The sequence below is a fragment of the Amblyomma maculatum genome, chromosome 4 (genome assembly GCF_055883805.1).
Source record: "Amblyomma maculatum isolate TAMU_Amacu chromosome 4, ASM5588380v1, whole genome shotgun sequence".
NCBI classification, from domain to species: Eukaryota; Metazoa; Arthropoda; class Arachnida; order Ixodida; family Ixodidae; genus Amblyomma; species Amblyomma maculatum.
This window is the reverse complement of record NC_139347.1, coordinates 63,001,394-63,024,607: the sequence shown is the minus strand read 5'-3', so window position 1 is coordinate 63,024,607 and position 23,214 is coordinate 63,001,394. Positions and strand designations below refer to the sequence as shown.

Genomic DNA, 23,214 nt, shown 5'->3' with positions numbered 1-23,214 from the left:
AACAAAGATGCTATTTTTTGCCAGTAAGTGGCAGACGCTTGGATACAAACCCATGACTTGATCCCAGCAGGAAATAAATTTATATGCTCTAAAAGGTACACCACAAGTGTTTGTGCGAAAATGACACAAAAAATTTATTAAGCGATTCCCATGTCAGCTTTAGATCTTGTTGAATGCAGCAATGTCCACACTTTGTACCTGTAACAAATGGAAGGACAGTGACTTGGAGGATTCCTATTGCCTAAGGAAGGTGTTGGCGAGACTGCAAGCAGCAAAGTTCACATTATCGGCCTCTTCCCAGCACCAAGGATGTCCACATGAGCCTTCAATATAAACAACGCTGCAAAGGCAGCAATTATTTCTGTGATGCAAAAATTTCATTCTAACCAACTAAGCTTAGCAATACAACCACTGATAGCACAGACGAAATAGAAGTACATATTAGTGCTACGAACTAAAACCAAGCTTTATGCACACTGAGTTTCATAACACAAGCAGTTCCCAGTGTAAAATTTTAACGAGTTCGCCACCATCGCCAGTGCTCCAAGGCTAAGGTACTAATACTGACCAGATCCTCAATGCTCTCGATCTTCTCCTGGAGCTCGTCAATGCTGACCTTGTCATCTTCTACGACACAAACAATCTGTAGCTTTTTGATGCCGTAAGCCAGGGGCACAAGTTTGGCTGTAACGAAACAAAGCAAGTGGAAGAGTCACTGAAGCACAAAGGAGAGAGTTTCTAAACTGCGTTTAACAGTCTGAGCCACAGAAGCAAATATCTCTGCATCATGATAAAGCCTGCTAACTTCCTTGTCTAGAAAAAGCAAACGCATAAAATAAAGAACTCCTAAAAAGGTATAAGAAGGTTTCCCTGACCAAGATGACGGGCATCTTCCCGCTTGGCTCCCCTCCACTTCCTGTTATGTTTGCCTGCTGTCAAGATCTAGTCTACTGCCTAAAGGAAAACTGATGATTTATCCTCTACATTACATATAGTACTGACCCTGCCCACAATGACTTCAGCTAGGACACCATTAGGCATGGCTGCCCCCCAACTAGTCCTGTTCTCCATTTCTCAACCCAAAGAAAGCAGAACTTAATTACAGGTGCTTTTATCATCATCACTTCACTGTGTAGCCAATTTCATCTCGATGTGCAGCCGAGTAAAAAATCTGTGGCGGTGCCTTCCGAAGTTATTTTACAGTTAATATGTGTATTTAAGCAAAGTTTCTTGTAGATATGTAGATAACCTTAGTACTAAAAGATTTCTGCGCCGACAGCCACACTTTCAGCCTGCTTGCACCGACCGACTCAGCCTTAAATGGTCCGTTATTTTCGCACTTTGCATGCTACTACCCACAAACAGGCAAGTGTCTAGGCTGTAAACTGCGAGTGCAAAGGAAGACAGAGGAAACAATTTTTTCTCACAGGCTCCCCAGAGCAGGCCGTCCATTTCAATGCGCCGCACGTGTTCCTCCATGGCCTTCATGTCGGTCTCATCATCCCAGGGCTTCACGTCCAGCACAATGTTTGACTTGGCTACCACTTGAGGCTCTGCAAGTACAAGAAATGCCATTTAAGGGGAGACAACAGTGCAGGCATTCTCGCAGCACAAGCCAGAGCACCAGACGTTAAAGGGAGGGCACTCACTTTTGGACTTCTTCTCCTGATAGGCTTTGAGACGTTCGTCCCTTGCCTTGTTTGCTTCCTCGTCCTGTACAGAACAAACACAAATGCACGAAACACTAAGGCATCAGAAAATCCCGTTCCTGACTAAGCCACACGACTTCCTTCAGCTGTGTGCCGGAAATAAAACTCACCTCTTCGGAACCAAAAAGGTCGATGTCATCGTCATCATCATTTGCCTCCTTCTTCGCAGGTGCGTGGTTTGCTACCTTGGCCTGAAAGCAAGCACCAACGGTCAGCTTGCGTGAAAATAAAAACTGCTGAAGAGTGCATTAACATCTTGACGGTCTATCAGAAGAATAACGCAGCTGCTGTTTTCAGGAGGCATTTTTTATACACTGTGAAATAAACATACCACAACAGCAAAATATCTGCACAGATTTGCAAATACTATTTGATGAGATTTTGAATAATAAACACAGTTGAATATTTACACAGTTGAATAGGTGAACCAATCTGATACTATACTCAAAATTTCACATCTATATACTACTGGAGAAATTTTTGTATAAGTGACGATGATTCATTATTATATTGAGCAACAAGCTGCAGCCAGGCAGCATAAGAGGGAGCGCTCGGAGCACCATGCCGCATTCCATTCACATGGTGATGTGAAAGGCAACCTGCATGCCTGCCTCACCAATCATGGTGTACAGTTGGCAATTTATTTACTATTAGTATCACCAGTAGTAAAGCTCATTTCTCTGCGCATGAGGCTCTTTTTGTTTGCTTCACACACCACACAAGTGCGGCTTTTTTCTTTCCAGTAGACACATACTCCACGACATATTTCTTGATAAGCAAAAGACTAAGCAGCAACTGCGGAAAAATATTGCATTGGAAGCCCATTTGTCCTTGAGATGCCAGCCTAGCACCTTCATTGGCACGTCCATAACATGAACTGCACAATGTTTTCGCAAAGTTTAATACAATTTGTCTATTCTGAACTTTGCATAGCATTTTCAACTTTTGGCAGTGTCAACATCTTAGTTGCCTGCTTCCAACATATGTTTCCTTGGCACTGAAAATAAAAGCGTTTTTTTAACTACTTTCTTCTGTTTAAAAGCAGTGGACATGCATTTACAACAGTACATACAGAATACTGTATTTGTATTCAATTTACTTTTTGACACACCCTCTCTAATTCATCAAATCAAGAATAGAATGCAAACAGCCAAACAAGGAATACTCAAAGAATACTAAGGACGATCATGATACTCTCTAATGAGAAATTTGTGCACACTATTTTAACGTCTTTGCAATATATTGAGACAAGAAATTTGAGAGATGATTGTATGTGCAGTTAAAAAGCAGTCATCTTGTCATCTTTTTTTTTTTTTTTCAAAAGTGAAGAGAATTTCGCAGAAGAAGAGAAAAAAGAGCAAGGAGCAAGCGGCTCCTGGCTCTTCTTTTTTTTTTGAGAAATTATCTTTGGCCCATGACTCTCTTTCACTCAGTGCACATACAATGGCACAAACGGCGATGCAGCTTGACCATGGAACGGGCGCATAAGAGCTGCGTTCTAAAAATTAGCAGGGGAGGAAGGGGTTGCACATTTAAGCTTCACTGTTAAGATAGTTAAGCATATGATGCAACAGCTCTAATGGCTCCCGCTTTCCAGTTCTTGCAGATTCTTGTTTGTGTCCGTTTGTTTTACTGCTCACTTAATTTGTAATCATTAGCATTACTCTTACACCACATCATGTGGAAAATCACCTGACATAGGTAGAAATACCCGCTTTAAAGCTCTGTCACACGAACACTTCCGATCCTCATTGAACTCTTATCTGCATTGAGGCCTTCAAGAAGGATTGAAGCATCTAGTACTATACAGGCATTTTCAATGAGCATTGAGAAATTTCGTGTGTGCTAGGTGACACCAAATGTTCTGCCAACAGCCAAAGCACGGTGGTCTGTTTGCCATCAGTTGCAATGAGTCTCAAAAAGAAACGCGAGATTGGGGTAATGATTGCACGATTTCAGCGTACACAGCAGCATTTCGCTTTTGGCGTCTCAGGTCACCTAATCTATCTTCCCAGTAGTCGATGAGTGCTGCAATTCCTCTTTCGCTCCACAGTTTCCGCGCCGACTACAGTCAATACTTTTAGTTCACTGCAGCGCCAACGCAGTCGAAGAGGATGCCATCTTTGCAAGCGGTGGACCGCGGTGTCGAGATTATAAAATTAGCTTAATAAAAACAAGCTTAATGTTCTATGAATGTTCTAACAATGTGTTAAAATGTTCTATCATGCCTTTTAAAACAGTTATGTTATTATTTGTGGTTCTGTTGCATTCATTTGTTTACAAATTCTAGAGTTCGCTGATGACAAGGGTGTCGACGACTGCTTTCTAGTGTGCTTGAAATCTCAAGAGCGATTAAGGAAGCAGCTTGAAGACAAGCAAGCTCGAGCTTGATTGCGCTTGAAAGTTGCCGTGTGACAACCTCGATCTGCATTGAATTGAATGCAGATCGAGTTCAATGATAGAAAGTGTTCGTGTGACAGGGGTATTGGTCACCTAGGTACAGCATGTCTGACACGAATACCAAGGGTCCTGGAAAGCTGGATTCTGATCTCCCCCTCCCATCCCAACTGCAAAACCCGAGCTGGCAGCGCTTGCCAACTTGGCTATGCCACGTGGTCTCGCAACACCACTTGACTGACAACCAGTCAGTGCAAGGCCATATGACCTGCTAACTACTACCTGTAGCAGCAATGTGAGTAGTTTTGAAGAGACACAGCGTTGCCAGATTGGAAAGTGGCCGCGACACCAGAACCTCGACGAAATTTCCCCAGATTTCCCCAGAATCCAAAAAATGCTATAAAATGATTAAAAATGACCACGAAATAGCTGTCATCACTCATTTGATTAAAATAAAAGCATGTCATGCAGCCCCTAATCATCACTTTGGGCGTCATATATGTATGAGCGGAACCCGCGTATCATATCATCGGTGATGACGAATTTTGATCACGCAGGACATTATGACCTTGGCACATCTGCCTGGATGACAATGTTGAGCGAATCCGTACAATGGCATCCAGAGTTTTCAGCGACTCTTGCTTCAGAACATGGTCTTCACACATGTGACTTGACCGAAAACCCGCTCCACTGCTGCATTTGACACTGGGCATGAGAGACAGGCCAGTGCATACAATGCCAGTTCCTTGTAGGGCTTTTCACCCATGGTGTTTTCGTCTTTGAAAACTTTGACCCATAATGTTGCAGAGTTCTCTGGAAGTTTGCCGCCGAAGCCACAGCCTCCTCACTCCAAAGATGCATAACAATTCGCCTGTATTGCACTTCAGTCACTTCCGTCCAGGTTTCCTTCTCTTGAGATTGAGTGGCCGCTTGCGCATCCTAGTGCTAAACGTTGGGATCAGCGGCGCCCCTGAGTGGTTTTCCCCAGATATCACCAGATTTTGTCTGGTGTAGTAGTTCGTGGACTTGGACACCAGGAGCTCCAACAATTCACCAGATTTCCGAAATCTGGTGGCGAATTTCACCAGATGGCAACGCTGAAGAGACAGCTTCACTATGCGATGTAAAGCCAAGGTCTCCGTGTGCAGGAATATGACTTTCAAGTGAGCCAGAGGTCAAACCACGAAACACTTGTGGTGTCGCACCCCATGATAACAAAGGTCACGGTCAAAGCGATGAACTATGACGTGGGCGTATGGTTCGGTGTCACGTGATAATTGAAGTTACACTGTGAGTATATAAAGAGGAGTGCGCAGCACCCCAGGCCATCGCTGCAACACAGAGCCTGAGGAGAGAGACGCGAACGAAGCTATCGCGTACACACCAGGTTTAACTATAGATAAACTACCAGCATTTTTTTTTTGCCCACAACGTTGATAACACTGATGCTGGATTTCATAAAGAACGGGGCCTTGCCTTTAACACTACACATTAATGCGTGCTGGCAGGCTAGCTCTTACCTGGATACCAAATGGCTGACTGAAGCCTTGCCCACAGCATCTATCCATGATGCAAGAAATATTTTGTATCATATTTCTTAACCCTAATATAATCAAATTATGCTTGAATGCAGTAGAGTGCACAGCACCATGCTACATTACTGTCGATGCTACCACCTCTACAAAACCAAAGTATTAAAAGGATGTGACCAAGCACCATACTTCTGAAAAAAGAAAAAATCTCGTGACTCAATGTTGTGCATGTGCCGCAATGTCATTTCGTAGGAAGTATGTCGCCGCAGCCAGATGCCTATCTATACAACCAGTATTTATTAAAAATTTCTTTATTATAATAAACAAAAATGTACAGTCATCTAAAGAAGACAAACTGGGACTTTTCACTCTACTATAACTAAGTTTACTACAGCGGGGGTTTCACTGTAATCGTGCATAAGAATGAACTCAAAATTATGACTTGAAGTGGGGCTTTATATCCATGTCGAGCGGTCTTTCACATAATACGGCTGACTATGACTGCTTGCAAATGACGACCAAAACCAAAGCACCTAATTACCATTTGGCTAAACCACACGACAGCGACCATCATCATTTTCATCATTAGCAAACAGCTGCAGTTACTGAATAGGGACATGAACAGCACCAAATCATTTCACTGTTAAAAATCTAAATTATTTTGTAACCTAAAAGCTCAACTGCACCATAAAGTCGGGTGGGCCTGCTGACATGGCAACCACAACATTCTCACCTGAGGTGGTGCAGCTGCTGCCTTGGTTGGCGCCTTGTCTGCAGCTGCGCACCGCTTCTCAAGTTCACTCAAGCGCACCTCCAACTTGCGCATTGCAGCTAGGACCTCCTGCAGAGCTGCACACACGGAGAAAAGTCCTTAATACTTGTGAGTAGTGCAAAGAACACAGGTAGCTTCTAAAACCCTGTATTCTCTAGGGGGTGGAAGAGCCAGACAGTTAGCCTAACATGCCTCAAGCTGTACCACCGGCAAGGAGAAATAATAATATGGACAGGTGGCACAAATGAGAATATGTTGGTGCACATGCATGTGAGCAACACAGTTTCTATTTCTACATGAACAGCATCACCCAACCCTCAATGAAACTTTGTGTACACTGATGCCACATCATGTTAGTTCAGCTATGCATCCCAGAGGTATGACACGCAAACACAGTGTTCACATTTGACCTGGTGTCCATCTGCGTTTCAAATGAACCTTACAGAACTATGCACCCGAAGATGCGGCAAATACCTTCCATAATTTTGGGCTGCCGCAAAGAAAAAACAAGAGGCACAGAGCAGAAGCTCTTTCACGTTTATTTGTCATACCTATTTATAAATATATACTAAGTGTATAACAAATTTATTCTACTGCCCACTTCACATACCAATGGGCAACAATGCAGAGCAAGGTAAGAGAACAAACAGACAGTTTCATCTGTGGAAGTTTCACAAGTGGAAGACAACTGCAGTGAAGGCTGATTAATTCGAACTTTAGTAACTCAATTTTTTGAATAACCTGAACTGCATTTAATTTGTCTATCCAAACTCTACAGAAGTCAATTATAAGTAAGCTCGTTAATCCAGAAAGTGGGCTGGTTCTGTGCGCTGCCAAGCCTGCTCGGTTAGGCACCCAGTGCATAGAGAGAGAACCCCCTCCGTGACAAGGCAGCCTAGTCATAAGGTTGTGTCATTTCCAAAATGGGGAGAAGGTAAAAGCGAGTGTACCTCGGAGTACTAGGTATAGAATTGGCAAAATTGAGCCGGCACGGTTGTCGGCATGTGACCAGTAGACACGATCATAGCGACAAGCTGTGCGGTGCTAAGACAATTGCAGGCAGGCGTCGTGCTTCTATACTGACTTGTTCTTATTCTTTTTCCGTACCATTAGAACCTGTCTCCCTGTTTGCACTCCTCCTATATCCTCTTACTGCCTGCTCACTGTCTTTGTTTCTGCCATTGCAGCTCGGAGGCACGATGGCAGATGCTGTGGCTAGAACAAATCTTCCCCTTCATTACTTTAATTAATAAGACTACCCGATAACGACTGTCGGAGGGTGGGGGGTGCCTCCACGCTATTCTACATGACCTCTGGTACAAGCGAGTAAAGCTCGAATTATAACTTGTTAATTCACAAATATAGATTATTCCAACAGTCAACACGGCCACAGCCAACACCCGAGCAAGGCCATGGTATTGGACAGGCATTATGGGCACCACCCCAGCTCATATTGGCACGAAAAGCGATAGTCGGCAAAGACTTCCTGAATAAAGCCTGAACTGCATGCTGTGGAGTTGAATGCATAGAGATGACCGTGTCCCAGAGAACAGGCCCAACAGGACAACTTCAGTTTTGCTTTTGCGGCTTTGGGCCAGCCAACTGAGCCAAACTGTGCATTGTTTCTGACGCCCACTGGAGGCAGTGTGCGTTTCCCTCACATCCCATCCCATTATGCCAGAATGTTTATACCACGAGCGCGGTTTGCATGTCATGCAGCGAAGCTACCCTCCTCACATTTCTCACTGCAAGGATGCAAGGGGGGGGGCATTTACAGCTTGCAAGCAGCTCTGCTTTGACGCTCCCTACACTGCGCATGCAACAAAGCACCAATGGAAATGCTAACTAAAAAGCAGGCAAGCTTTCACCAAATAAATTTACCCTGGCCATAATTAGTCTGTCGCCCTTTTGAAGTCAGTCAATAATTCAAACTTTCTTTCCAGTCCCCTGGAGTTTGAATTAACGAGCTTTTATTGCATCGTGATTTTGGAACCGGGGTCATTCGATATACTCTTCAACTAGCTAGCAGCATGCAATCTGCACTTTAGAACATGACAAGCTTGGCATCCAATGTGGCCTCACATTGTACAACGAACCATACAATGCCGTGTTAAGACACCAGCAACATTTGGCACTCACAAGCTTTACACAGACGAACACATTTGGAGAGTAGAGGTATGCTACCCGACTAGCCGCATGGCATGGCAGAGAAATGGCAGGTCACAACAATGCTGACTACTCACTGTTCTTCATTTCGTTGTGCTCCTGAAGAATCTTTTTCTGGAAGGCATCGTTATGAGAACTGCCAGACTTGACCAGAGTGTCACCCTGCACAAGAGTGGGATACACACACACACACACAGCTATGCTGCCTTCACCTGCATGGCACTTTATACTCGAAGCAATCACAAATAGGGAAGAAAAAGACAGGAAAACCAACACATGCGCGTAAGGAAACTACAAGCGCGACACCAAGCACAAATCTGGCGAGCGAAAACTGGGCTACAGGCAGGTCTCCCATCGCTGCCCAAATCGAGATTATTAGCATGTGCCAAGGAATCAAATCTGTGCACCAGTGAAGTTGAAAACTGCGGTAGTAGTGAAACGTAGCATAATGCATGCCAAGGCTCCCACGACTAAGAAAATAATTTCATGCACGTAAACTTCATAAGGCTTCTATTACCTGGTGGTAACAAGTTCCTAAATTGGGTTATTGTATTACCAAGTAGAAATAAATGTAATATGCTTTTAGTTATTTACTTATATGAGTTAATGCATTATCAAGTAAAAACCCCTAAAGCAGCCTCACAGCCTAAACATAATCTCTGTCACTTTTGAGGCATGAAATACTGTCAATGTTCGTTGCTAGCACGCTGCCAGGAAGAACATGGAGGCGATCCAAATGGGAGAGCACGAAGGTGAAAACTACCTTTTGGGCAGACATTATCGCTCATTTAAGCACTATGAAGAAAAAAGGTGGTACAAAAAAAGGCATGCATGTCCCAATCTAACTGGTGGAGCAAAGTTATATGAACTGACTAAGATTATAGTGAAAATTATTATTAGTTTGGCAGATATGCAGCTGCAATATTAGTGAATTTCATAACTTGCGAATAAATGGTGGCTGAGGAAAAAAAAAAAAAAAAAAAAAAGAGGGGGGGGGGGGGGGGTATAGCTGTTTGCACATCCCTCACATTTAGTAGTATTCACTTTGCTAGTCTGGCACAAGTGGTTGGCATCGCCACGAGCAGACTTCCAATGTCAAGGAGGTCTGGATGCCTATTCGTAAAGTGTACTTGCAAGCAAGCTAGGAAGCAATAATGAACGACAGTCAAAAAGCTCCTTCTATACAATGGAAATCTCAAGCCTCACTGCCATCCATTTGGACTGTTGTTCCCCATACACAACACATCGATCTGATGTCCCTGCACACATTACAAAAGGGCTCCAGTATTACATTTTACTGGTTGGTCATCCGGATCAACATGCCGTGCACCCATAACGCTGAACCACTCTTTTTCCAGGAAGAAAGAGCATGCATCACAGCACCACATCCTTTCATTTTTGTGTTCAAAAAGCCACAACAGTCATCAAATCTTTGGTATATCACTGTGTTGGTGATTGAAGGTGCCACTCCTTCAAGCCCACAGTATTTTCAAGACTGCTCAGGCACATAAATCTAAGAGGTAGCCCATAGCAATATGTGAGCGCACGGCGAGAGAAACTAAGCATGAGGCATGCTCAATTTTCTCTCAACTTCTTTGCAACTTTCAGTTGCCAGGACACAACACAAAGAACACACATGAAAGCAGGGGGCATCACATACAGAAACAAGGCAAGATAAAACAAGAATTATTTCAATTTGTGCTCAAGCGAAAATGGGAGCAGGACAACCTGTGTGCACTTCAGTGAAGAACTGTGCACGAATTTAGGTTGTACCAGCCATAAAAACAAGGTGCCACAAAAAACTGTACTGTAAGAAATTAAACCACATGCCACTAGGTTCCGGTTCACGTTTAAAAAAAAATCAGGCTCATTAACAGAAACTTATAGTATCTGCAGGGACCAGCCTATTGAATAGCAATCTGGAGCATAACCAGAAGGTGTAAATAAAGACAGTTGAAGGTTGGCTCCCTGAAGCACATTTGTCTTCATACAGACTGGGACTATCAAAAGATAAATAAAATATAATAAAATAAAAGAGTACCAATGAAATTGAAAGCATCTAGCAAAATGTCCAGAGCTGCATTTCGAATTTCTTCAAAATGCAGGCCCATTGTTTGAGCATTATGCCTTGGTCCTGCACTGATGCCCTAGGCAAGACGTAGCATGCAGACACATAACTTGACCTGTGGAGGGCTCATGACACGGACGATTAAAACAGCAGCAGATATGCGGGGTCAAACAAATTATGAAGGAACAGGTATAAATGGCATAGCAGAGAGATAAAGAAATTTAAGCTTTTGGTGGGCAGGTATAGATAGGAAGAACTCCAATCTGCTTCCTGTAGAGTGCCGAGTGCCGAATATAGCAGAGAGTCTTTGCAAAGAAACACTTGGCTGTACAGTGGTGCAACATTACAGCACCAAGTATTTGCGCAAGAGCAGATTTACAATGTAGTGATATGACCTTGACCTTCTAAGTTAAAATTTCGCATAGCATTAGTCCTGCAAGCCTAAGTGTGCGCAACTTGGCATGCATCCAACAACCAGCACAGCAGTGCACTAAATGATGGTGTTCCCATTCAAACTGGCAGGTCTGCGCTGATGCCACATGGATATTTTCAACTGTCACCTAAATGAATGGCCGTTCAGCTCTCTAATAGCTATAGAACTAAACTTTGTATATTTATTGTCTTAATTTACTAAACTGCAACTGACTATTATTTTTTTTCATGCTGCTTCATACGGTTAGGCATATCTACTAACAGAAAGCTGCAGATGAGGGTGTGTACTGATCAAGGGAGCAATCTTTTGCATACGTTAACATATGACAGAAAGAAAGGTTGATGACCCTGCTGCTTTGGTGAAACTGCTGGCTGTCACACAGCGAGCAGACTCATTATAGTGGTACCACTGATCTCAGCTGAACTAGATTGCTACTGAGCTCAATAGCAGTCATAGCTACAGTAAAACATCATTCAACAACTCTTCTAAGGGCTGGTATTATACGTGACAGCAGTTTTCTATTTCTACAGCAAAACCAGGTAAGTTCTCATGACAAATTACACTTCCACAGAAACTCGAGAAAAAAAAAAACTGGTGCAGAGAGAAGTTTCAAAAGGATAACATTCCCCCCCCTCCCTTCCTGTCTCCCCTAACAAAATAGTATTGTGCATTCTGAATGAGACCTAGCACGAAGCTATTGGCAGCACTGCTGGTGACTAAGACATTAAAATTTGACAAACGTGATTGTTGTAGAAGAGGGCAACTATGGGATGTCTTTGAAGGCCAACAGAAACGAAAATAGCATTTGTGTACAGTGCACATGTTCACGCCGCCGATGTCACACAAAGGTTCAGCAACAGCGCCTAAAATTTCAAAACATTTTTCTGCAGTGCCCCAGCAAGACGGCCAAGCTGCATTTCAGCCAGTCTTTCAATCCACGCTGTTCCTAATATGTTAAATCCCAACTGGCCAGGACTGACGAAGATCCTTGGTAACCAGTATCTACATAACGTCCAGTAAGTTGCTCAAATGCATGGCGCACCGACACATGCATGCATCATCTGTTATAGGTCCTTTTAAATGCTCAAAACATTAGTATTGGTTCACGGAGAGTAGAGCTATAGTTGTGCCCCGTTAATATGACCCCCGTTAATATGGATGACCCGAATTATGGTCAGTTTTTCTGGGGACGAAACCTTTTCAATGTATTTATGCCTCGTTAATATGGAAACTCGCTGTCCGGACAATGGACAGGGGAAGAATGCACGCGCCCCACTTGGGCCCATTTTGTCTCGTTAATATGGACGGTGCTTGAAAAAATAAGCAGAGGAGTTCGAACGCAAGTTAAAGAAGGGCGCGCCGCCCGCGAACCTATGCGACAGCCGATACGGCGGGATGCCTGAACGAGTTCTGTGGCGTTGCAAAGAACCAAAGCGGGCGTGTCGCCGTTCTAAGGGAGGGGGAGCGCAAGAGCGGAGAAGAACGTGCACAGCGAACCGAGGGTCAGCGTAAGAAAGACCCCGAAAGGGGGGAACCAGGAGATTTCTGGGTACAGCGGAAGTGCCGCCGCAGTCGGGAAAACAGCAACATGTGGTTGCAATAAATTCTGCTGAATGTGAACAGAGAGGCCGGTAAAAGAGTAAGAAAGAAATGACAGGAAGAAAGACAGCTGCCTACAGTGGCGGTGGGAACTGAAGTTTTCTTTCCCAAAGCGCAATGTGTGTTCCATGAAGCCGTTAACGCTTTTCGGTGAGAGTTAAGACACACTCACAAAGTAGAGCGACAAAAGAAAGGCGACGTACGAACACGCAACCGGGACCGGGCGTCCCGTCCTGGACGCGCTTCCCTCTCATGCTCCTGGTTTTCGTCCCTGTTGTGCTGCCGATCCGCCAAACTATGCACACTAGGTGGTCCGTATGTCGGCTTCGCTTTGAGTGAACGATGCGGCCTTGACAAGGTCTGAGCTCTTCGTAGTCAGCTAGCCGTCGCTCTAAACTATACTGCAGCTTGCAGTGTTTGTTTTATGGGAACACATAAAAATGACGCCAAGAAGATGGGATGTTCGATAACCCTCTGCATAGCAGCTTGCCAACTTGACTCCCTTGCTTTCTTACAAGAAACAGTACAAGGCAAAAAAAAGAAAGAATCAGAAGAACGAAAAGGCAGAAAGGTTAACAGGCAAAAAAGTACACAGCATCAGGAGCCCGTAACCCTCAACTTGTCTGGCTTTTGGTATGGCAGGAGTTAAACGCAAAAGAATAGAGCTGAACGCAGGCGCGAAGAAATCTGTGAATATAAGCGGCAAAAGCCATCTCAGTCAATCCAAGCTGCGAGGGACTAGTATCGACAGCTCAGCTGTTTCCTCGCCTCAGGAGAATCTCAAGCAGCTACTTAGCGGCTACTTTGCTCAGTGAAGAGGCCATTTTGGAAGTGGCGGTGAGTAGAGAATCAGACGCTGATTCATCGGCCAGTGAGGAGTTCGTGCTCGAAAGTTCGACCAACACAAAGCCCAACATCACGGGTGTCATGGTAAGCGAGTCGCTTCAGACTGGACTATAATTTTTCGAAGACTACAATGACAAGGATAATGCACTCAAAATTGCCGGTGCTCTGTGAAAGCATGAGTCCAGTGCGCACCGTTATGTACAAAAGCAGTCGTTAATTACAATTCTCTTTTCTCAATGAAATCCTTTTTGTTTTCATTCATGACTCGTTATTATGGATGACTCGCTTTATGGACAGTTTTGGTCGGAAACCAAAGTGTACATATTAACGAGGCACGACTGTAGTTAGTATTATGATATTCACCTGAAGTAAAATTTTGTCGCAGTTGGCCTTCAAAGAATGTAATGTAAAGGTAGTAGACAAGACCATTTCAACAATTAATGTTTTTGCAACAAGAATACTGTTACTGCTAGCTGTGAACAGCCTACCAGTACATGCAATCTTTGCAAAGCAAATATGTGACCATTATCAAACTTCCGATTTTGGGAAACTTTGTCTACCTCTCTAGTGGGCATAGTATTATGAAACAAAGGTGAATACTGCATCACCGCCTGCCAGCTGCACTTGTTTACACAGCTGTCCTCATTTCTTTGACACACTGTACTAATAATAATTCATAAGAGCTTTGCTCAATCAAAACAAAACAAAGCAGAAAAATAAATGCAAAGGTGACATGCACGGGCAGAGAAAAATTAGTGATAAGCATGAAGCATATAGCAGAGAAGGTAGTTGCTGCATAACATTCTAGATGCCAAAACACATTAGCAGACATGCACTAGACAAAAAACATATCCCCAGTCACTGCTTTCGAAGTGTCAAAAACATTAAGTGTTGTTTCCCGCTTATTCAAATATTTTCAGTTACCGGATGAAATAAATGATTACCTTTGTACAAAAGCTTTGGCTTAGTCATTGCCAAAGAGAACTCCTGGTGCTCTGAGAATTTTTAGTGACCAGAGTGAAAATAAGGATGCTTCTAGTGTCAGAAACCAGTGTTCAAAATAATGCAGAATGGGTATATAAATGCATGTGAGAAAATGATGCAACCAAACCTTGTACAGCACAATGACATGTCTACAGGAAAGGCACAGGTTGCACAGAAGAAACAAAGCATATAAACTGGGGATGGTCTCATGCCTCAGGCTTGTGAAAAACAGACTAACTACGTACAACCTCCACACGTCAATAACTCGCCGCCCAGATGAGGCACATGGGCGAGCTAGGTGGCAAGGAGGGTGCTACTCACTGACTGAAGAGAGTTTTTAATTTGTTGCCGAGCCTGGGCTATCTTATCGACTAGAGAGGAGCTTTGGGAGCTTTGGGATGACGCCTTAGCCTGGAGGGAGAGAGAAAGAGACAAGAACAAGGCACGTCTCGATCAACACGGTGACGCGAAAGGCTGACTTCCAGCAGCACCGTAACGTTTCTCCCTTCTAATCTTCGGTAGCATGAGTCCCTTCAAAGCGAAAATTTACATCTGTTCTAACCCAATCGGCAAACATCGGATAGCAAATCCAGTGATTAAGCGATCACCTTGAAAAGCCAAGTTTTCTTGTTTTGGACGTTAAAACAGCAAAAGCTCAGTAGGCAGCAAGAGTGCCCGCATGCCCCTCCTCTCAGCACATTGATTAATCAGCGAATGCGCTGTCGCAAGGTAAGCAGTGATTACTACAGAGTGTGAGAAGCGACCCGCAGCGTTACCTTGGCAAGTTGATCCCGGTTCAAGTAGCAGAGGTACTGCTTCTCGGCATCGTCATACTTTGCCTTGTCAAGCCAGACCGAATCGAGGGTGAGTGGATGTGCCATGTCGTTGAACTCTGCAATACGAGATGCAGCCCACAACGTTAAACACGTTAAAAGGCGTTGCTACAGTTGTAAAATTTGTCGCAAACCACACGTTAATTGCAGTTCAGTTCAGACGGCGTGATCTACACGTGGTAGACAGCGTAATAAATAGCAAATAACGCCAAAAATGAGCGCCGACGGTATCGAGTGACGACATCTTTGTCACGGACCGTCAGACAGTTGCTCATCCAGACGCCGAAAGTAAATGCAGGCAACGCGAATGATTTTGTCAATAGGATCATTACTGTCACACTGTATAAAATGAAGTATCACGGCTCTTGTGCTTTACGTCATACTGTAGAAGGCAAAAAAATTTTGCACTCACCGGCTGTCGACACACGCAGGAAGGCAACGTGCTGCGGAAGAGGGGTCGGCTCGACTTTTTTGCGTTTACGGCACAGAACGGAGCCACTAGCGTCACCCGCATTTTATGTAATTCAATTATGTAAAATTAACCACAAGCATCATACATTCAATGTATGTTTGTTAACTGTAGTAACAATAAAATATGATAGTAAAATAGCTAAACGCTTGATGTTTTGCTGTGCGAAACTGTGTCGGATGCACGCTAGCCGGTTAAAATACAGACGACAAATACAGACGACAAAGGGCGGGTGGCTTGTCAGGCGGTGCATTGTTATGAATTTTTGGCAGTTGACATTGTGATGGTTGCCTTTTATGTTTCACACAACGGGGAAATGAGGTCCTTCTCCTTTTCCTTTGTGTTTATTCTGGGGCACACTATTAATTTTTTCGTGGCATGTGACTGCCCACGTCAGAGTGCCGACAATGAGGGGTTCTGTCCAGCCGTCGACATGTACCACGAAACGGACAAGTACCACGAAACATCTAGCAGTCGCTGGTCAGCGTACCTGCAGGCTATCAACAAAAGCCTCGAGAGCTACGTCCCGTGCGCGGACGATGATGACGTGAAGTGTTCGTGCCACGCGTCTGTTATCGACGAGGACCTCAAGCCATGGTCTCAGACCGGCATCACCGCGGAACTCATCGATCGCGCCAAGCCCAAAGGGGTCGTTTACCAAGTTGTCAACCACAAGCTGTACAGAAGCAAAGAATGCATGTTTCCGTTTCGCTGCCTAGGTGTCGAGCACTTCATCCTCAATATCGTAGACGAGCTGCCTGACGTTGAGTTTGTGCTCAACACACGCGACTGGCCACAAGCGCACAAACGCCTCGAACCTCTGCCAGTCTTCTCGTTCAGCAAGACGCGTGACTACTCGGACATCATGTATCCGGCGTGGACTTTTTGGGCGGGTGGTCCGGCTATTAGCCTTTACCCGACGGGCATCGGTCGATGGGACTTGCAGCGCGACATCATCACCAAAGCAGCGGAACGGGCCTGGACATGGGAGAAGTAGGGTCCTTCTCATCGTCGAATGCTGGCACATGTGCATGCGCATAACGATCTTATGTTACTGCTTGAACTCACATTGCAGATTAGGAGTCTAGGACAGTTAACAATGTAGCCCTTTTCATTTGCTTTCTTTTCCTTTAGTGGCAAAGGGCAGTTACCACTTATCTTTGTATTTTTAATGTGTTTAAACGTGTAGTTTTGTAAATTTGCTCGGAACAAAAGGGGCTGCCTTCTGACTTTCGTGCACGTTTGTGTCACATTCCCATTTTGTGCTTTTCTTTTCCATGTGGTAGGTATTTCAGCGAGCTCAGATATGCGTATATCAACAGTTTCACAGCTTAATTGTCTCATATTAAAAAAAAAATGTCGCATTAACTCCCCCCCCCCCCTTTTTTTTTTTTTTTTTGTACAGAAAGGAGCCCATAGGCTTTTTCCGCGGCTCACGTACGAGCGCGGAGAGAGACCCACTGATCCTCCTGTCCCGGAGCAAGCCCAACCTCGTTGATGCACAGTACACCAAGAACCAGGCCTGGAAGTCGGACCAGGACACTTTGGGACGTCCTGCTGCACAGGAGGTGCGCTTTGAGGACCATTGCAAGTACAAGTACCTCTTCAATTTCCGTGGCGTCGCTGCTAGTTTTCGTCTCAAACATCTCTTCCTCTGCAAATCGCTTGTCCTTCACGTGGGTGATGAGTGGCTCGAGTTCTTCTATCCCCAGCTTAAGCCTTGGGTCCACTACATTCCCGTCAATGTGGACCTGGATGAGGTTGAAGACCTGCTGGAATTTGCCAGGGAAAACGACGAGGTTGTTCGTGAAATCGCTGACCGAGGCTACGATTTTATCTGGAAACACCTCAGGATGGAAGACGTCCAGTGCTACTGGAAAAGACTTCTGAAGAACTATGTGAAACTGCTACGGTATGAGGTAGTGAGGGACAAATCACTCGTAAGAATTACCGGAAAAAAATGAGTCATTCCTTCATGGTTCAAGATTGGTTCGGGCCACAAGAACATCAGGGTCCATATTCAGAGTTTGTATCATTATCGATAGTGATGACCTGTTTCGGTGTTTCAACCAATCAGATGACTCGAGGTCGGGGAGATGGTGACGCTTTCTTTAACGACACAAACTCGGAATATGGACGCAGGCCATGTAGCTGGTAGCTGATGCCATCATCTCTTGAAAGTTGCTGCTTTATTTTAACTATGACCATTTGGCTAAGCCAGATTACAACCACATTTTTAATTGTGTTCGAGGAAGATGGCATTAAGTAGGCCGTTTTCTTTCTTGTTGCCCTGGAGCCTTTTCCTCTAAAGGTCACAATATCATGCATACCTAGCAAGTGCTTCTGAAATGAAGAGGTCTTTATGCACTTTGCATAGTAGACTTCAGTCATTCACAAATGTTTTAGTGTTCATGGACCACTCGGATTGACCAAGTGCTCAGAAAAATTTCACTGCATAATTGCAAGTTTAATCAGACATTTGCACAAGCAGATAGTTTTCTGTAGTGCTAGCCTCTGGCTCTAGAATTTCTGCCTCCACTGATGTGCCTCGCTGTGGTGCACACATGCTTTTGACAAGCTGAGTAAAAACACCACTGGACAGGTGTCACAGCTTTGAAAATTAGTTCACCTCTACCAGCAGCTTTGAGAACAAACTACTTTGAAAATAGTGTTGCATGACACTTTCGTGGCAGTTTCCTTGGCAGGTTCTGTGGCTGGCATTTTACAATTCAAGCTTTGAGCAATTTGGATATTTTTACCTGAATTCCATATTAATTAGGTTTTATTGTAGTGTGATCTAATGGGCCTCAGCTGTATGAGTTGGGGAGTGGACCAGTTATAATGCAAATAAGTGATCACTGATGTACTTGCTCCTGTTAACATTTGTGCAGTGCAACAGTATTAGTAGTAGCAAAATCTTTTATTCAAGCAGAGAATACAACATCATGGACAGAAAGGGGACTTCACAAAGTAGTGTGCCACGCTGTATGAATGTAGTCATGAAGTACCAGCTAGCCCAGCAATTCGGTTTCTGCTTGTTCAGTGGCATTAGTATTCAGCTCTTAGTCCAGTGTTGTGAGTTTCAACCCTGGCTGCAGTGGCCACATATTAGCGGACGACAAACGCATGCGCTTTGCAAGTCAGTGCACTTTAAAGAGCCTCAGGTGGTCAAAATTATACCCCTGTCACACGAACACTATCGATCCTCATTCAATTCGATCTGCATTTAACTCGATGCAAATAGAGGTTATCACATGGCAACTTTCAAGTGCAATCGAACCAGAGCCTGCTTGGCTCGAAGTCGCTGCCTCAATCGCTTTTGATTTTTTTTAGTTTTCAAGCACATTTGAGACCGGGTGTCGCCACTCTTGACGTCACCAAACGCACAAGAAGGAAGCTTCTTAGTGGTCATTCAAAATGCCCGTGTACCATGCGATGCTTCAATCCTTTTTGAAAACCTCAATGCAGATTGAGTTCAATGAGAATCGAAAGTGTTTGTGTGACAGAGGTATAAATCCTGAGCTTTTATATAAAATTATGGCATTAGCCCACCTGAATTTTAGGGGTTTTAATAAAGTTCATTTGGAATGACATTATTTTAACTTTCTTGCCCAAAGGGAGGATGAAGAGTGTGAGTGGTTTTTTGTGATATATCTTGAGCAGTAAGCTATTGTGCTGTGTGAGAATGAATGCTCTGCTCTGTTGACACTTTTCTACTGAGGTTTCAGTAATGTAGTTCAGATTGAGGATGTGAAATTAAGGTCTGATAAATGTTAGCCTGAGCTCACAATATAGACCAACACCGATCTGTACGTAAGCAGGATGCGTTTGCGCTGCTGTCGTCAGGCTGGGCTGAAGGGGTGAAAAGAAGGCTTAGTGCCTACAGGAATACATGGAACCAAAATATTTCAGAGTTCGCAGTGCGTCTATGATGTCATTCGACGCAGAATAACTGTAAACATCCTAGAACACATTGTGAATCTATGAAACCTCATTACAGAGACAGAGAAGTACTTTCACACACCATGAAATGTAAGAGGTACAAGATGGGAGCACGGCCTATAAAAACACCTGCAAGGAAGACTTACCAAAATAATTTTCCTGTTTCGGAGAGCACAAATAAACATGGGAGATGATTAAAAGTTAGTGACTATTTTGAGGAAACAGTATGGCAAAGTATGCTACGTCGCCAATCAATTTTTAAAATATCTCAGTAAGTGCGCATTCTAAATACCGTCATGCCCCTGAAAAACTAGTGATCCGCTGATTGTTTCTCGCAATTGCATCAGCATCTCCTGTAGTCTGACATGTTGCCGCACAGGCTACATTCCTTCCTAAATACTGCCGCTCAAATGATACTGAGTTTTAAGATGAAGGCAGCCCTCACACAGCACGATGAACGAACTGCGTGCAGCCACCAACAACCAAAATGCACCATCTGCTCATATCAGTCGCGGACACTCATGCCGTCCGCACTCGAATAGAGCGTTGTTTGCACCACTGTCTGTTACTGTGGGCCATTCTATTTTGTTTCCTTCTCATGACGCTTGAGAAGTGCTTTTGTAGCGAAAGCCACACTACGCTACCCTTCGCGCATTTCACGGTGCCTGAAAAACAGCGGCAGTGCGCATGCGCCAAGACCGGTTTTCACCACAAGTGCGCCGCGTGTTTTGCTGCTGGAGAGGAGAACGAGGAGGGCAGCGGCATCCCAGTAGATGCGCGCACTGGTGCGGAGAAGAGAAGGTTAGTTTCCGCGCTGCGCATTCGTACGGCCTCGTGGAGAGCTGACCGAGTGGAGCAGGAAAGTGTCTGCTGGCATCGTATGCCCACGACATAAAAGTGGATTCTGCCTAGTACACCGTTGAACTTTGACGCTTTCAACGGAATGCTGGTTTGTTCGATGCAATGCTCGGCAGTCCGCAGCCACAGCTTTTGCTCCACATTTGGTTCAGCAGCGTTGAACCCCTCTAAATTTATTTAATGCAGTTTTCCTTAGGCTGCACACCTTGAATGACCATTATTAGGAAGCAGATTCAGTGTATATGGCAGCATATCAGGCTACAAGAGAAGCTTGCATGATTTGCAGAAATAAACAGCAGATAGCAAGCCTGTCGGCGGTATGTAAGGCTTCTCAGCACATATTTTTAGCGGTGTTTTAACGATAGATTTCCTCCAGAATCATGTAGCATACTTTGTCACGCATTTCTTTAAAACTCTCGTGAACGTTTAACGACCGGCCGCGTCTGCTGGTGCTCTGAAAAATGAGAGGAATATTTAAGTAAGTTGCATTTATGTGTGTTCCTGAGTCGCTCTTCCAGCTCGCTACCCAAAGCGTTTCGCTGTTTTAAATATACTGTGCTTTTGAAATAGCGTTTCATGCTTTCACAAGTCGTTCTGGGATATTCATGGTTACTTTGTACCAAAAAAAGGACATCGTATATGCCCGGTGAAATTAGAAAGCTGATTTGATAAATTTAGCTTCCATGTATTCCTATGAGCACTAAGCTTACTTTGCACCCCTAGTCTGCTTTGGCGTCACGAGCGCCCCCTTTGTAAACACGGTGTTGGTCTGTCATTGTCATCATCATCATCAGCTGGACTATACCCACTGCAGGGTGAAGGCCTCTCCATACTCCTTCAAGTTATCTGGTCCTGTGCTAGCTGCATTCACTTGACCCCTGCGAGCTTATTAACCTCATCTGCCCACCTAACTCTGCCGCTCCCAGCTATGCTTTTCTTCCATTGGACTTCAATTTGTTACCGTAAGCGACTATCGGTTGTCCTCTTTACTGTTGGTGTATATGTGTCTAGAACGGAAAAACAGTTTGATGCGGAGCATCATGGCAGTATTTGCAGTATGCGTGTGGTTCAGGATGGTTTTATGTGTGAATTCTAGTGAACTATATCGTTTGAAGCACGGTGCTGGAGCTTGTCTCCGAAGCAACTTTTGTAAACATTTGTACCAGTACTGTGTTTGCCGTGTCGCATTTTTCATCTTTAACAAAATTTTTAATTGGGCGAGATGGTGCATAGCTTTTAGTACGGGAAAAAAGCGCACTAACAGATACACACAGAAGGAAGAAAAAAACAAAGCATGCGCATGCCTTGTCTTTTCCTCCTTCCAATGTGTGTTTTAAGTGTACCTTTTTTCCTCGCCAAACTTTTTTATCTTGTGACTGTAATGTTGTCGAGCAGATGGGAATGTGTTGTGGACATTTGTGTGTCAGTGCAGTTGTGTCATTGTGAAGCTTACCGCTTACTGTGCTTTGTGTCAGGATGCACTCATGTTGTATGAGCATAGGTGAAATGCCACTCGAAGTCAACCCACTATATTATGCAGGTAATAGAGTCTGGTACTGGAGTTAGCATTACTCTGCAGCTTGCAATAATATAAGGTGGCCAAGGTGTCAAGTGCAAGTCTAAAAATAAAGAATTTGTTCTCTCTGCAGGACTTGCATTTTAATGGGTGTAAACTTGTAAAATGCAATAATATTTGTGCTCGTAATGTTAGGCCAGATTTACTGTCTTGCCAGCAGTGGATATTTAATGTATGTCGTGGTGACCCCCACTACTTTTTCAGGGAGAAAGTTTCAGTGGACCATGCTGCTCACAATTCCTTTTACAAAAGTGTCCAAGAAATACATTGTTCAAATGGGACCACTGCCACAGTTCAAATGGGACCACTGCCACCAACTGTGGCAGTGGTCCCAGAGTGGCCCATAAGTCTGTGTGTCTTACTTCAGCACAATGATGCTAAGACTTCAGGTTTCCTGTTTATTTTATGTGATGTGAATGTTTTGTGATGTGTGATTACAAGTACCATATTTGTTCGATTCTAAGACCCACTTATTTCGCGAAAATTGACAGCGAATCGCCATGCGCATTGCAGATGAGTACTAAACCGAAACTACGTTACAGACAACCCCAGCGTCATTGCCATCACACCATTATTCATGTCTACTTTTTCTGGCTTGAATGCGTGGTAAGTAAACCGCATGGCCGTAAGCAACAGAAAAGGTAATGTCGACATCACCATCATAATTTAGCTATGTGTTATCTGGTTTGTCCGTAGTGGCAGTCTTTTCCAGAAAGCACCAGGTAGCATGAAGAAAAAATAGGATTCAATCACTCAGGGGAAGGGAGGAAGGCGGGAGGGAGGGAAATCAGAAAGAGAAGTTCCGTAGTGGAGGGCTGCGCCTCCCATTAGAGGTCATTGAATGACCTCATTCAATGGGAATGACCATCATTCCCACGGCTGATTGGCCTCCAGCTCTGCATGCGAGAAGTGGAGCTTCGTTCCGACAACTGTAAATAATGGAGGAAGGTGGCTGTTTCCGGCCATACGGGGCTGGGAACCTATTTGTCTCTGTGGCGGAGGCTTCTCTACCACCGGTGTTTGGTCTCTG

General features: G+C 44.3%; 2 protein-coding genes across 3 annotated transcripts; one reads left to right on the top strand and one right to left on the bottom strand.

Moving 5' to 3' along the window:
* Positions 1 to 109: 109 nt before the first annotated feature.
* Positions 110 to 15,900, bottom strand: LOC146191244 (elongation factor 1-beta-like). 2 transcript variants are annotated; one of them, XM_084601724.1, is made up of 10 exons: positions 15,752 to 15,900; positions 15,283 to 15,398; positions 14,828 to 14,917; positions 8,654 to 8,738; positions 6,372 to 6,487; positions 1,820 to 1,900; positions 1,650 to 1,713; positions 1,428 to 1,553; positions 569 to 684; positions 110 to 198 (listed from the first exon to the last, which is right to left on the bottom strand). In XM_084601724.1, the coding sequence occupies exons 2-10, from the start codon at positions 15,385 to 15,387 to the stop codon at positions 160 to 162; spliced, it is 822 nt and encodes a 273-aa protein (XP_084457850.1). In that variant the 5' UTR covers positions 15,388 to 15,398; positions 15,752 to 15,900; the 3' UTR covers positions 110 to 159. The 2 variants fall into 2 exon arrangements, with proteins under 2 accessions (XP_084457850.1, XP_084457851.1); XM_084601725.1 differs by lacking the exon at positions 14,828 to 14,917.
* Positions 15,901 to 15,999: 99 nt separating this feature from the next.
* On the top strand, positions 16,000 to 22,254 carry LOC146191243 (O-glucosyltransferase rumi homolog). Its single transcript, XM_084601723.1, has 2 exons — positions 16,000 to 16,801; positions 17,214 to 22,254. The coding sequence occupies exons 1-2, from the start codon at positions 16,092 to 16,094 to the stop codon at positions 17,770 to 17,772; spliced, it is 1,269 nt and encodes a 422-aa protein (XP_084457849.1). The 5' UTR covers positions 16,000 to 16,091; the 3' UTR covers positions 17,773 to 22,254.
* Positions 22,255 to 23,214: the final 960 nt, after the last annotated feature.

Excerpts from the sequence above, each read along its gene's own strand:
- LOC146191244 (XM_084601724.1), bottom strand. The coding sequence starts at position 15,387 with ATGGCACATCCACTCACCCTCGATTCGGTCTGGCTTGACAAGGCAAAG. Across the intron at positions 14,918-15,282 it reads ACCGGGATCAACTTGCCAAG|GCTAAGGCGTCATCCCAAAG; the intron begins GTAACGCTGCGG and ends CTCTCCCTCCAG. Across the intron at positions 1,554-1,649 it reads TCAGGAGAAGAAGTCCAAAA|AGCCTCAAGTGGTAGCCAAG; the intron begins GTGAGTGCCCTC and ends TTGTACTTGCAG.
- LOC146191243 (XM_084601723.1), top strand. The coding sequence starts at position 16,092 with ATGGTTGCCTTTTATGTTTCACACAACGGGGAAATGAGGTCCTTCTCC. Across the intron at positions 16,802-17,213 it reads CGGGCCTGGACATGGGAGAA|AAAGGAGCCCATAGGCTTTT; the intron begins GTAGGGTCCTTC and ends TTTTTTGTACAG.